Consider the following 15,352-nt stretch of genomic DNA (forward strand, 5'->3'; position numbering starts at 1 on the left):
TGACGTCAAATGATCATGTGCTTCAGTGTGACAGGATAGTTGAGGTCTTATTGCATCTATGGTGAAATACTGGTCTGATATTACCTCTTTAAAACCTCTTTTTTGCATTCAGACTAAATTAAAGAACGCTATATTCACTTCTGAGGCTTCTGCTAGGATCATCACGCACCTGCTTCTGCACCTTCACACTTGTAATTATCTATCCACGGTATACCAGCTAACAATATTTCTAGCTGGGTGTTTTGTAATCATATGGTTTGTATTCAAAAGGCACAGGTCCAAGCTACCGTAGGCTCAAGATGTACAATTCCTCACCATGTATCAGTCATTGGTTCTTTTAAAAGCCCCAACATAATCCTCAAAACGTCTTTTTAAGTTACTGGTTAGATGTTAGCATCAGTACAGTACTGTTGAGGAGGTGTTAGAGACCAGTGCAATGACAATTGTGCAAAGAGTGCAGTTTAAAGTGTCAACATGTGAAATAGTCTGTTGTATATATTACTAATACTGATTGGGCCAGCAGGGTGTGAGGGTGTGTCCCAACAATGGCGCAAGGCAGAAAATAGTAGGTTCGCTGATCAAGAATTTAAGGACTTTGCTACTGTGTGTGTGTGTGTGTGTGTGTGTGTGTGTGTGTGTGTGTGTGTGTGTATGTGTGTGTGTGTGCTACCAGGGTCCGATGACCCTATAAGACCTCTTGATAACTTCATACCATTGGTTGGACTTCCGTGAACTCTCTGTCAATCCGTTTCCAGTAAGTCTACTGAATCCCGTTTTGCCCTTTGACAGCACATTCGCTTCGCTACAAAATTCTACCCTTCACACTCAAAGGCAGCCATTACAAAAGTCTGTCCCGCCTTACCTCCGTCTGAGTACGTTTCAGTGCCGTATCCGTCTTGCAGCCCGTTGTTCCACGTTCCCTCGTACTTTCCGCTCATCCCGGTGCTTTCCCGTAGGCCGTAACGTCCCTTGAAGCCGTGCGTCCATTCCCCCTTGTAGACCCACCTACCCTTGTTCTCGACGCCCACACCGTGTCGCTTGCCCTGCGCCCATGTGCCCTGGTAAGTGTTCCCGCTGGGCCAAGTGTAGACGCCCAGCAGCTCGAAGCCGTGGGCCCATGACCCACAGTACTCGCCCTGGCCCTTGGGTCCCGTGCATATCCCATGGCCGTGCGCCTTGCCCTCCTCCCACCCACCGCAATATGACCCCCCATCGTCAAAGTTGAATCTGCCTCCAGTGGACATGCATGAAACAGGTCTCGGCAATTCGCTTGAAGCCTCGACAAAAACAAAAAGAAAAGAAAAAGAAAAGAGAGGGAGGAGGAAGGAGGACAGGTTGGTGCTATAAGGATCAGTCCATGGCGCTGACTTTGGAGGAAGTAGTTGAATGAAAAGGAGAAGAAGAGGGAGAAGCAAGTGGGAGGGAGAGAACTCCCACTCAGTTCAAAACAGGCCTCTGTCCTCAGATGCAGGAAGCTTTGCAAACGAAAGAAGAGGAAACAAGGTGGCCCTGCACGGCAGCGTCAGGGATCTCCTGGCCGACACTTCACACCATCCTCCTGGTGGGTCTTTGGGAGCACCATCTCACAACTTGCCGACGCCTGAGGGATGCGAGAGAGGGGGAGGGTGGTCCCATCGCTGCCATTACGCGCTCTCATCGGGAGACGAAACAATAAGAAAACTCCGGTGGTCCGCCATGGGCTGGCCTACACACTCCACAACACTCACTTTCCTCCTTCCCTGCTTTCAATCGCCACCTCCTCTTCCTCTTCCTCCTCCTCCTCCTCCTCTGCCTGCTCCTCTGTGGCGTGTGGAGCACAGAAGTCTCCGCAATGGTAGCTCATCAAACGTCCAAGCTTAGGCTTCCACAATCGGGACTGAGGCCTCAACTGCACGGGCATGTGACGACTCGATCAAAAAAAGCTCTTCCCGTCCTTGGATACCGATGTCGGTCTTCAACTCTGCTCTCAGTGATTAAGCATAGCGTCGATATATCAGACAACTAAGTCAATCTGTAGCTCACTTTTGGTTTCACACATACACTCGTACAGCCAGGCAGCAAAAACATACTCAGAAAGACTGAGAAAAAAAATAAGGGACTAACATAAATTAACTGGGCTTTACTGGTTTTTCTTTCCCCATATAGTGTCAGCAGGCAGCAATGCAGTTTCTTCCCTTACACACACACACACACACAGACACATGCGTGTGCGCGCAATGAGGATAAATAAGTGAATAGCTGAATATCTCCGCCTGTGTTCCTTGTTCACCCTCTCTCAGTCTGTCTGCAGGTCTTTAATCCACTGCGTCCATAAGTGGTTTATCCTCGGTGTGGGTTGCCTTCACCGTGCCTGCTTGATGAGATAATATCCATCGTTATGGTCTTGTTTTGCTGTCTTCTCCGCTCTCCAGCATCCTTTGCTCATCTCAATGCTTCCCCGTGGAGAAGCGGCTGACGCATAGCCTGCCTGCCTGCTTGTCTTCCTCCCACAATTTCTTCTTATCCACCCTCTCTCTCTCTCTCTCTCTCTCTCTCTCTCTCTCTCTCTCTCTCTCTCTCGCTCTGTCTCTTTCTCTCTCTCTCTCTCTCTCGCTCTCTCTCTCTCTCTCTCTCTCTCTCTCTCTCTCTCTCTCTCTCTCTCAGAAAATCTGCTCATTACAGAGGTCTGCAGCCAGCCAAGCTCCCCCTCCTCCTTCTACTCAGTAGCACGCTCCAGCTTTTAAAGAGACACACAGCCTCACTCAAATCCTCACTCACTTGTAGCTTTTCAACGCGCTTTCTTTCAAGTACTACACTACACTACACACACGCTTAGTAGGCCTCAAAATGACAATGACTGTAGCAGCGTAATAAACCATTATATTAGGAACTTGTTTTGGCCACTCAAACCCACCTGATGAAAAAAAATGGAAAAAAAACACAAACATGCAATTATTTATTAAGCATTTCCATACAAAGTGGCATTGCCATGCACAGCCCTTGCGTGCGCATTACAGAATTTGTTGAGGGTTTTTTTTTTCGTGGTTTGTGTAACTGGTGATCAATGGAGGAGTGCAGCACGGTGGAATAAGCATTCTAGCCCATTTTGGGGGGTGCTGAAGCACCATTAAATTGAATCCCAGCACCCCTAAAATTTCACTAATAAAAAAAAACCGTTTTTTAACTGCATGTCCTTTTCAAACAACATAGAAATTTGTACTAAAATACAGTACATGTTTACAGTATAATATTTGAACCACAAAAATATAGATCTCCGTCTTGCTTGAAAAATGGTTTGCTCCACCCAATCCCCCGACACCCCCTCCCCCTACACACACACACACGCACACTAAGTGTTCTTAGAGCACTCTGCCTAGGTAATATGCTGCCTCCCAGTGATGAAGTGTGAGTACCCGAGGCACATTTCGTCACTTCAAACACTCAATAGCGTCACACTATTGTCATTATTTGTCTTATTTTTGCAGCATTTAACCCTAAGTCAGTGTTTATGTTTTAGCTCAAACTTAGATGCCCTTTTCTATTTTCTTTTTTTTTTTTTTAACTACAAAATGATTCAGGTGATCAGACAGTGTCCCTGTCCTCATATTGAATTAGAATGAAAGATGTTTGATGCTGTGTCAGAGCCATGTGGTAAAGTTAAAGCCAAGGTGCTACTGAATAGCTTACTGACTGGAAGCCCATTAACATTATTAGCCTACTCCTTTTTGGGCACACCCTGTGGCCAAGACAGAGACAGTGTAGCAAAGAGAGCAGTCCAAATGCAGTATTCATAGCGAAGCACCAAAATTTAAGCCAGTCAAATGTTTTGGCTGAAAATGGCTAAAAAGTGGATTTCAGTTGGAGTCCAAACGATTTTTGTCTAGAAAATAAAAAAACAAAACAATATGTTGCGTCTTAATGATTTGTACTTTACGTAATGAAGAGATATTTGCAATTATCAAGCAATGCCGTATAGGGCTTAGATGATAGCTCTGCAACTACAGGGGGAACTCCGCTGTTAAGGTCTATTCAGGGGTGCTGGAGAAGAGGGTGGGTTAGGGTTAGTTCAATTAACTACAACAAAATACTGTATGCTGGTTACATAGATTGCAGACATGCAAACTAGTGCAGGGCTCAGCAACCTTTTTGAGGCTGAGGGCTACTTCCTGAGCACCGATCGTATGAAGGGCTACGTGACTTGTTTGCGGTAAATTTCAGACTCAGTTCAGTATACGTACATAAAATGTTTTTGTTTTAATTTATTGTAGAAAATGACATTACAGGTATTTTAAATTTTTAATTCACGTAAGCAAGTCAGATTCAGAATTTAAAGTACAAATAATAACAATTTGTGGCCTATGGTATATTTTGAACATACCTTGTGGGCGACCATTCGCCCGCAGGCACTGCGTTGGTGACCCCTGAACTAGTGTATGTGTTAGCATGCATGCTACAATACGGTGCAGCTCAGGAGGCACTGAGGAACAGGTGCAATTTTACATATGTAAGCAGAAGAAGCTTACATTAAGCCCCACACACTGCCTGTGTAGGCAAGTCATTACTGATGATGTAGTACACACTCACGCTGTTGTATCGAAACTAAAATGATCACACAACAGGAAACAGAATGGTATAACGAGCAAATAGTAAACAAATAAAACAATGACTGAAAAAATAATTGACACATGCTCTTTAAACGCTGTTTACATCCTTCATGCCGCAAAGCATGCTGGGAGAGCCTCCCAAGAGGAAAAGTAGAAGAATATAAATAACACTTAAAGTGCATATTTCATTATTTAGTCATTGTTTTATTTATTTGGTTACTTGCTAGTTATGCTATTCTGTTTGCTATGGTGTTATTAGTGTGTTATTAGTGTTATTAGTTTCAATTTGACACCATGAGTGTGATCAACATAGTGACTGATGAGTTGCCTACACTTTCAAGGTGCAGAGCAAATAGGTTTCTTCTGCTTACAAATGTAGAATTCCAATTGTTTATCACTGCTTTGATAGCGGGTTCATGCATGCTTTAACACACACGAACATGTATGCTAGCTACGGTCTATGTTTTGGTTTCACTGAATTTTAGCAGTCACACCAAAACAATTACAAATTTAGGAACATGGTGTGCATTATAAGGGGCCCCATCTTCTTGGGAGAAAATGTAAGACTTTTGAGTGCACCTTGTAGATGCGAAAATCTTTTCCTTTCAGCTCCGTTAGGGGTTGCCACAGCATATCATCCAAGCCTATCTCAAGCATCCCCTCCTCTCTAACACCAACTGTCCTCATGTCCTCACTCACAACATCCGTCAACCTTTTCTTTGGTCTTCCTCTCGCTCTTTTGCATGGCAGTTCCGTCCTCGGCACCCTTCTCCCAAAAAACTCACTCTCTAGCCTCTGCACATGTCCAAACAATCGAAGTCTGCTCTCTCGAACCTTGTCTCCAAAACATTCAACTTTAACTGTCCCTCTAATGAACTCGTTTCTAATCCTATCCAACCTCTTCACTCCAAGCGAGAACCTCACCATCTTCATTTTTGCTACCTCCAGTTCTGCTTCCTGTTGTTTCTTCAGAGCCACCATCTCTAATCCTTACATCATGCCCGGCCTCAAAAAAGTACTATAAACTTTGCCCTTCATCCAAGGGGAGACTCTTTTGTCTCATGGAACACCAGACACCTTCCGCCAACTGCTCCACCCTGCTTGGACCCGTTTCCTCACTTCCTTACCACACTCACCATTGCTCTGGATTGTTGACCCCAAGTATTTGAAGTCGTCCAGCCTCGCTATCTCTTCTCCCTGTAGCCTCACTCTTCCCCCTCCACCGTTCTCATTCACGCACATATATTCTGTTTTACTACGGCTAATCTTCATTCCTCTTCTTTCCAGTGCATGTCTCCATCTTTCTAATTGTTCCTCTGCATGCTCCCTGCTTTCACTATATATCACAATATCATCTGCGAACATCATGGTCCAGGGGGTTTCCAGTCTAACCTCATCTCTCGGCCTATCCATTACCACAGCAAACAGGAAGGGGCTCAGAGCTGATCACTGATGCAATCCCACCTTCACCTTAAATTCTTCTGTCACACCCCATTTCTGTGTCTCACCGCTGTTCTGTTGCCCTCATACATGTGCTGTACTATTTTAACATACTTCTCCGCCACACCAGACTTGCGCATGCAGTACCACGGTTCCTCTCTTGGTACTCTCTCATAGGCTTTCTCTTGATCCACTAAGACACAATTTCGCTCCTTCTGACCTTCTTTGTAGTTTTCCACTAGCATCCTCAAGGCAAATAATGCATCTGTGGTACTCTTTCTAGGCATGAAACCATACTGTTGCTCGCAAATACTTACTTCTGTCTTGAGTCTGGCATTCAAAATGAAAATATGGTACATTGTGGGGAAAAAAACAAAAAAGCTTCGAGAGCAAATCTGCAAGTATGTGGGGCTGTGAAGGTTGAACCATGAATAGACAAGGGCACATTGTATAAACACATTAACAACAAAAATGAACATTGTTTTTATGGCAATAATTACACTTTGCATTTCACAATGAATTGTGGGAAGCGCGTGGCTCTACATCATTATGTTAGGGGCTAGCCCAAACAGTAGGATCCTTATGGTCACCCAGACTTCCTGGTTTCCACTGTCCACCTACTAAGGTGGAATGTTTGTTACGTGATATAGCTGCCAACAGGCTACAGCTAACGTCGCTAAATATGTTGCTGAGCCACAGAGACCATCGTGCGCTTCACGTCCAGCAGAAGTAATTGATCATCGCCCAGTAAATAAACTACATTTTGCCAGCTATCATCATCACAAAGGGCAGAAGGAGGATAAGACAGCTCAGACAGTGGGAATTGCTAAACTGTTGTGACATGAAGTCACAAAACACCTAAATAAGGGCTTGGGCAACACAGGGCATTAGTCACGTAGGACCATTTGCAACTGCATAATAGTAGAGATAAGTCAACATTGAAGAGCAAGATTCCAGATGAATGAGTACATGTAGAGGGTGCAAAATAGCGAATCACAAGACTATACACGAGCCGTAACTACATGACGCAGTGAAGGGAAATTGGAAATCAATTAGTACCTCACTGCTGCTCCGTCACGAAAGAAAATGGATCTATAAATTTAAAAGTACATCCATCTACTCATCCATTTTTTGTACCGCTTAGGCTTGCATGTATGCTATAGCCTATCCCAGCTATCCTCCAATGAGAGGCGGGTACACCCTGAACTGGTGTCCAGCCAATCATATACAGTAGAAACAAACAGCCATTCGCACTTAAACCTACGGGCAATTTAGAGTCTTCAATCAACCTACCATGCATTTTTTAGGGATGTGGGAGGAAACCGGAGTACCTGGAGAAAATCCACACAGGCAAGGGTCTCCCCATGCAAAGGCACAGGCGAGGCTGGGATTGAAGCTGGGTCCTCAGAACTGTGAGGTAGATGAGCTAACGAGTTGTGCACCATGCTGCCTTAAAAGTATATGAACATAATAAATATTTAGAAGATAACCTTTAGTAGTCCCCGATGGGAGATTTGCATAACTCCGGAAGCAATAACAGATACAGGAAAAAAGAGCAGGCAAGCGAAGACATTTGGTTGTATATGCATCCACCATTACAACATTGATGCAATAAATACAGCAAAATAACAACTCATGAAGCCATAATTTATCAGCAATGGTGATTACAGAGCAATGATTATGTCGTGAAACCCAGAAGTGTGCAGAACAATTTTATTTTATTGTATGTATTTATTTACATAACATACCCCAATAAGTGTCCTACGGTCATCTTCCTGACATAATTTGATAAATATGGAAATTCAGACAAACTGTTCTTGAAGAGAATTTCTATTTTGGTTTCCAGCTCTGCTATCACAGTCATAAATGTAATTTTCATAATGACTGGCATGGAGAAAACCCACGCAGGCACGAGAACATGCCAACTCCACACAGGCGGGTCCGGGATTGAACCCGGGACTTCAGAACTGTGAGGCCAACGCTTTGCCAGCTGAGTCACCATGCCGCCACATGCAAACAGAGCACATAATATATTCACCCATCCATCCATCCAACCGTTTTCTTATCTGGAGCTGCGTCACGAGGGGGCAGCTGAAGCAGGGAACCCCAAATTTCCATCTCCCCACCCACTTGGTCCAGCTCCTCCGGGAGGATCCAAGGCCACTCGGGAGATGTAATCTCTCCAGCATCTCCCGGATCATCTGTGAGGCTTCAAGATTCTTGTTCTTTCTGTCAATACCCACAGTTCCTGACTATGGGGAGTCCTCAGTCTACGACTGAGATCCGTTCCTACAGTAGCGACTAGGGATCGCAAAAAAACGCTTACTTTCATAACCGGTTTTAACCGAATAGCTGTAGCAAAAAAACGATTAACCGGTTTTAAAACCGGTACCATTGTGGTGTTTACATAATTCACCCGCGGGAACTCGAGTTGGGGAGGCCCTGTAGCTCAGTGGTCAGAGCACTGGTTTGGTAAACAAGTGGTTGTGGGTTCGTATTCCACTGGGGGTTCCACTCCCTGAGAAGGGTTGCGTCAGGAAGGGCATCCGGTGTAAAAAAAAAAAAAAAAAAAAAAATTGTGCCAAACATATATGTGCGTTCATGCTGTGGCGACCCCATAAGGGACAAGCTGAAAGAAACTTACTTTTTTACCCGCAGGACCTCGAGTTGGGGTGCGGGGTTCCGCACGGACTGTTTTTGTTGTTGCTCTTCCGGAGTGACGAGTTCACAGAGTTCCCCCCGTTATGCGAGTAGTGTTTTGATGTCTGCCAGTAAAACAAGTATTGTTCCTGTGTCCGACACTCCACCTCCGACTCCTTTTCTCCGGCGCTACACCATCGATCGTTAATTTACTCCGCGGTAATGGGGTAGTTTGTATACAATATTGACAAACAAGCTTGTTGAATGTGGCTTTCAACAACGCACTTGTGTAAGTTAAATTTTTGGGGGGTTTTTTTGTAAAAATGTTTTAATGTTAACATTCTTCTTTCGGACTTTCAGAAAGGGCATGAAAGTATACCAAGCGTTTCCTCGATGCCATGTTTGACGTTTCTTTGATTTAACTGAATGTTCTTTTGAGTCGAACTTTACTCTAACAGCGAAACTTGAAGAAAGTGGAAATGATGTTGAAAAAAATAGCGCAATGCGGAGTACCGGAACCGGAAGAAATGATTGGAAATTTTAACCGATTTCGAAAGTCCGATTACGGTTTCGGTTTTAAAAAAACGAAAACCGGTTATAACCGGTTGTTTGTAACCGGTTGCGATCCCTGGTAGCGACTCAACTTGAATTACGACTTAAGTCAGATTCCACCATTAAAGTCAGAATTTACATAAAAATACTTTGTAGAAAAAAACAAACACATTGAAATGAATAAGATGATGTACTTAGCATTACTGCTGAGAGGTGGATGGAGAAGAAGAAGGGGAGGCTGTGCTTAGCTATTGCAAAGGAACCTGTTACTCATTCCTCTCCATCTCGACAAGTATCAAAAAACCTTGTTTTGTGCTCATTGTCCGGCATAGGAACAGAACCCTTCACATGTGCTAAAATACAGGCTTTGTCTTTAATAATTGACACCACGGTCGACCGACTGAAGCCTTGGTGGTCTCCAATCTTTTTATGATTTGAGCTTCGTTTCCATGGTAATGGATTTTCTTTTGGCTGCAGAACCATTGCTAAAATAAACAACTTTCTTCTTTGGGGCAATTATGTCTAAAAAGGAAGGCACAAAATGCAAAGATACTCCCGGCGCACAAACATGGACAAGCATTAGCTAGGCAAAAGGTCGGATGGGGGACGGGCGTTGTAAAGTCGAAACGTCTTAGGTCAAGACCGTCTTAACGGGAGGACTCCCTGTATACATTGGTGAGGGTAGGAACATAGACTGACCAGTAAATTGAGAGCTACACTTTTCAACTCCTTCTTCACCACGACAGATCGATAAAGTTTCTGCATCACTACAAACACAACACCGATCCACCTATCAATCTCCTGCTCCATACTTCCCCTCACTTATGAACGAGAGCCCAAGATAATTGAATTCCTCCACTTGAGGGGGGATCTTTGGCTCGACCTGGAGAAGGCACTCCACGGCCTTAGATTTTCACTGAGCTATGAAATTTTCCAGTGAGAGTTACAGACCACGATTTGAAGAAGCCATTAGAATCACATGCCAGCAATCTGCAAAAAGCAAAGAGGCAATGGTGAGGCCACCAAAACGGCCCCCTTCAACATCTCTGCTGTGCCTCGAAATTCTGTCCATAAAGGTAATTAACAGAATCGCTGACAAAGGGCAATCTTGGCAGAGTCCAACCCTCACTGGAAATGAATCTGGCTTTCTGCCAGCAATGTGATCCAGGTTGTAACACTGGTCATACATGGACCAAAAAGCCCTTATTAAGGGTTCCACTACTCCATACAATCCACTCACAGTCATATATTCTCTGTTCTGTGGAAACAACAAATCATGTCAAAACATGATCAGAGGTGCCACAAAAGGGCAGGCAAAGCAAGCTATTGCCTAGGGGGGCCATGGTACATGGCACACATTGGCCTGCAGTATATCAGTGACAAAGCACTGCAACGACAACATGTTGCTGCCAGGACCCTGATTAGCTGTTGTTGGTAGGACGTTGAGTCCCAAGAGACAGCTGGTATTGGTCCATCTCAACAACACAACTGTAACCAGGCATCACAATGACGTGTTGGGATTCATTGAGCCCCCTGATAGTGGGTTTGATGGAAATTCACCTACAATACAACAAAATGAGGGAGACCTATAACTCAGGGCATGCCCAAAAAAAATGAGAATGAAGGCAAAACAACTACAAGACAGTTGGAATTGTGAATAAGTATTTGTTATGTGAGAAAAGTAGTGAAACGACTTTGGCTCAGTACCATCAAGCACCAGAAAGGTTTACTGTACCTTAGCTAACATTACTTAAACAGCTACTAGTGGAGACAAAAGAATGTTAGGTTTTGTTTGTTTATTAGTTTGTTTTGTAAAAGAACAGATATATCTACTATCTGCCATTATTAGCCACTGCTGGAAGTGAAAACTTAATTCTGCTGAGAGCTCTGTCTGTCCAAATTGATGCTAATTTATGTTTGTGTATACATCCTTCATTTTTTGAGTACAGCCACAATATTACTTGAACAAAATGTTAACATGACGTTTTTTTACACAAAACTTAATTTTTGATCTTTTTTGATGCAGTACTTTCTTTGTATGGATTACTTGGGTTGTTCCTATCTGACCTTGGGAAAAACATTTTGTGAGAAAAACAGTGACATGTTAAATATTGATTTTAGCCATTGTATATTTCGCTTTTTTCTTTCAATTTTATCCCTCGAGGTGCTTTCTTTACGATTTGGAACAGTAAGTGTTACACTATTTCATGAATATGTTGGAATTGTGCAGTTTTACTGTATATCTGACAACCTTGGCATACTCTGTCTGTTTCATCCAAGTTAAATTATTGACGTGCCTTGCTCATAGGGTTATGGCTACTTGTGTTTGTAGAGATACGGTATGAGTAAATTGAACCTGGATCGTAAGCATGTGGAAATGTAAACGATGCTAAAATACCCTTCAGTAAGGATTATCTGCCCTCGTACAACTCTTCCTTTCTCAGAAGTCCTTCTGCTGTTGTCCTTGTCCAGCGTTTTGGAGGGCTAAACCCATTCGGGGCCAGATTACGGTAATAAAATCACAGTGAGGTTAGGGATTAAGGTTAAGGCCGCTAACACGCTGATGAAGGGATGTGGCGGAGGAGAGAGGGATGGAGGGGGCACAATTGCTTTGCATGTGACTTCATAGCTAAAACATCTTCCATTAGGCCCCACGGACAGTGTTCACCAAGTCATTGTCAGTGAGGATCTGGAGGGCTGGTGGGGGGAATTACCTACATGGGTACTGGAGCCCAAATACTGATGCAAGTTGCCAAGAACAAGGGTAATATGGTCAAACTTTCTCATCCTCAACAAAAGTCTTGCTACTATGTTTTGTACTAACTGCAGGCTTTTAATAGTAGACATGGGAAGACCACAAAGCAGCACATTATAGAAGTTGAGGGAAGACATAACAAATGCGTGATCTGCTATGATCTCTGTGTCACTACTGAATAGAATTAGCAACATAGGGACAATGGCCCAAACTATTAGGATGTTGGCCTCACAGTTCTGAGGACCAGGGTACAAATCCTGGCCCCGCCTGTGTGGAATTTGCATGTTCTCCTTGTGCCTGCGTGGGCATTTTCCGGGCATTCCGGTTTCCCCCCACATCCCCAAAACATGCAACATTAGTTGGACACTCTAAATTGCGCCTAGGTGTGATTGTGAGTGCGGGTGTTGTCTGTCTGGCAACAAGTTCAGGGTGTACCCTGTCCTGCCCGATGACAGCCGGGATAGGGTCCACCAATTCTCCGACCCTTGTGAGGATAAAGTTGTGAGGAAGTTGATGAATGGATGCGGTATTGTGACGATTAAAAAAAACAGTTTTGGTAATTTCCATATGCTTTTGAGAAGAGAGATTTGAGTCAAATATAATGTTGAGATTTTTTGCTGGCTCGCTTTGGGTGATGGCACTTTTGTTAAATCGCAGAGTGGTGTCCTAAAACACATACACACACACCCACACACACTATCAAAAAATCTGGTCAGCCAACAGTTTCTTCATTCACTTTTTTCATGGTAAAGCAATTGATGTTTGTATAAGTCCCTCTACATCCGCTCCTGTTTTTTTTTTTCCAACTTAAAATTTTAAATGATAGGTGTTTGCGGACTCCCATTGAACAAGACCTTGAATGTGATCTGTTACTTCTGAATACACTCACATGTGAAAATTAATCAAAATTGTGATTGGCCACAACTAATTCACAATCTAACCACGGGGGTAATTACTTTTTCACGCTGGGGCGGGTCATTTTGAATTTTTTTTTCCTCAATAAATGAAATGATCATTTAAAAACAGCCTTGCAAGTGGACTTGGCTTATATTTGTCTCTTTAGATTTATTTGATAATCTTGAAAATTTAAATGGTGGAAATGAATGCAAAAAAATCAAAAGGGGGCCAATACTTTTTCACTGGACAGTATCGTTGACGAATATTACATCCCCCCATGTCTGCAGCCCACGCCTAAAAAAAAAAAAAAAGATTCTCTGGTTATTTATAAAGCCTTTTTTGTCAGAGTTAAAATTAAAATGGGGGGGAGGGGATGCAGGATAGGAACAGGGGCTATGAAAGAGGGCGGGAGGAAGCCTCATTCTCACCCAACTCTTCTCTATTATTCATCAGCCTCTTCTCATCCCTCATTCAGAATGCTGATGGAGAATAAAATAGGTCAGAGCGAGATAGACTGGTGCTTGGTGATTGATGTCTTCGCCGACGCGTCATGCACTTTGTCCTCACCATCTTCCCCTTGTTCCTCTTCTTCTCCTGTCATTCTCTACGCATTTTCATCCTCCCCCCACTTTCCTTCCTTCCTATTTTGCCTGATTCAGCTGACTGCAACAATGTGCTTACTTGCAACAAAGTGAAAAAAGCAAAGGGAGATGAAGTGTGGAAAAAAAAACAACTCAGGTGTAATCTTGAAATGTGTGAACAGTGCAAATAAATTTGAATTGGGTTATCATTATCAGGTGAGATTTTGCTCACTCAACTGTAAAAACATTTGATTACAAAATCATCCTCATTATGGCAGTGATTTATTTGCATAACCCCTCAATAGTGAGACGTTTTAAAATGTCACTTACCTGTTCAGACCAGATAAAGGTATGCCAATTCATTTTTTATACCACTTAAACTGTTAAGATTCACAAGGAGTTGGAGCCTTTCCCAGGTGACCCTGGGCAAGAAGCAAATTACACCCTGGACTAGTCGCCAGCCAATTTTAGGGTGCACAGAGGCAGACAAAAATTTCCGGTGTGGGTTTACTTAGGAATAACCAACATCATAGGAACAAATTTTCATCATGTCCTCCTTTGTTCATTTCCTTGGACTTTTTTTTTAATCTACAAGTCTCATTTTACTAAAATGTTCTCAAAACATCTCAATACAAACAATCACTTAAATTGTGTTAAGTCTTATATACTTCTTCACAATGAACACAAAACATTAAGAAAATGATGTGGAAGTTGTAGCTCTTTACACATTTAAAGTTGGTGTAGAGTCTCGCGAATTTAGCGCCACATGGATCAGAATATATGATACAGTGAAGAAAATAACGATTTGAACACCCTCCTATATTGCAAGTTCTCCCACTTAGAAATCATGGAGGGGTCTGGAATTTTCATCATAGGTGCATGTCCACCATGAGAGAGATCATCTAAAAAGAAAAATCCAGAAATCACAATGTATGATTTTTTTTAATGATTTAATTGTGTGATACAGCTGCAAATAAGTATTTGAACACCTGAGAAAACCAATGTTAATATTTGGTAAAGTCACCTTTGTTTACAACTACAGAGGTCAAACGTTTCCTGTAGTTGTTCACCAGGTTTGCACACACTGCAGGAGGGATTTTGGTCCTCTCCTTCAAACAGATCTTCTCTAGATCAGACAGGCCTCTGGGCTGTTGCTGAGAAACACAGAGTTTCAGCTCCCTCCAAAGATTTTCTAATGGGTATAGATCTGAAGACTGGCTAAGCCACGCCAGAACCTTAATATCCTTCTTACGGAGGTACTCCTTGGTTTTCCTGGCTGTGTGCTTCGGGTCATTGTCATGTTGAAAGACCCAGCCACGACCCACTTTCAATGCTCTGACTGAGGGAAAGACGTTGTTCCCCAAAATCTCACAAGACATGGCCGCGGTCATCCCCTTCTTAATACAGTACAGTTGTCCTGTCCCATGTGCAGAAAAACACTGCCCAAAGCTTGGTGCTACCACCCCCATGCTTCACAGGAGGGATGGTGTTCTTGGGGTGGAACTCATCAATTGTCTTCCTCCAAACACGGTTGGTTGGAATTATGACCAAGAAGTTCCATTTTGGTCTCATCTGACCAAAAACTTTCTCCCATGACTCCCCTGTATCATCCAAATGGTTATTGGCAAACTAAGTCGGGCCTTGACATGTGCCTATTCCTCACCTTTCTAAGGATCATTGAGACCCCACGAGGTGATATCTTGCATGGGCTCCACTCCGATTGACCGTCATGTTTAGCTTCTTCCATTTTCTAATGATTGCTCCAACATTGGACCGTTTTTTTCACCAAACTGCTTGGCAATTTCTCCGTAGCCCTTTCCAGTCGTGTGGAGTTGTACAACTTTGTCTCTGGTGTCTTTGGACAGCTCTTTGGTCTTGGCCATGTTACAACTTTGAGTTTTTCA

The 15,352-nt window shown here is 43.2% G+C and overlaps 1 protein-coding gene and 1 long non-coding RNA gene across 2 annotated transcripts in view; both read right to left on the reverse strand.

The window, feature by feature from the left end:
• Positions 1-1,726, reverse strand: part of jph3b (junctophilin 3b) — a 74,344-nt gene extending 72,618 nt beyond the window's left edge. The window contains exon 1 of the mRNA XM_061822491.1: positions 863-1,726. Within this exon, the coding sequence (XP_061678475.1) occupies positions 863-1,244 (382 nt within the window). The 5' untranslated portion in view covers positions 1,245-1,726. The remainder of the gene's footprint in view (positions 1-862) is intronic.
• Positions 1,727-13,021: 11,295 nt separating this feature from the next.
• On the reverse strand, positions 13,022-13,790 carry LOC133501705 (uncharacterized). Its single transcript, XR_009795255.1, has 3 exons — positions 13,435-13,790; positions 13,296-13,346; positions 13,022-13,161 (listed from the first exon to the last, which is right to left on the reverse strand). It is a non-coding gene; the product is annotated as an uncharacterized LOC133501705 (long non-coding RNA).
• Positions 13,791-15,352: the final 1,562 nt, after the last annotated feature.

This window comes from Syngnathoides biaculeatus, chromosome 6, assembly GCF_019802595.1.
Source record: "Syngnathoides biaculeatus isolate LvHL_M chromosome 6, ASM1980259v1, whole genome shotgun sequence".
Taxonomy (NCBI): Eukaryota; Metazoa; Chordata; class Actinopteri; order Syngnathiformes; family Syngnathidae; genus Syngnathoides; species Syngnathoides biaculeatus.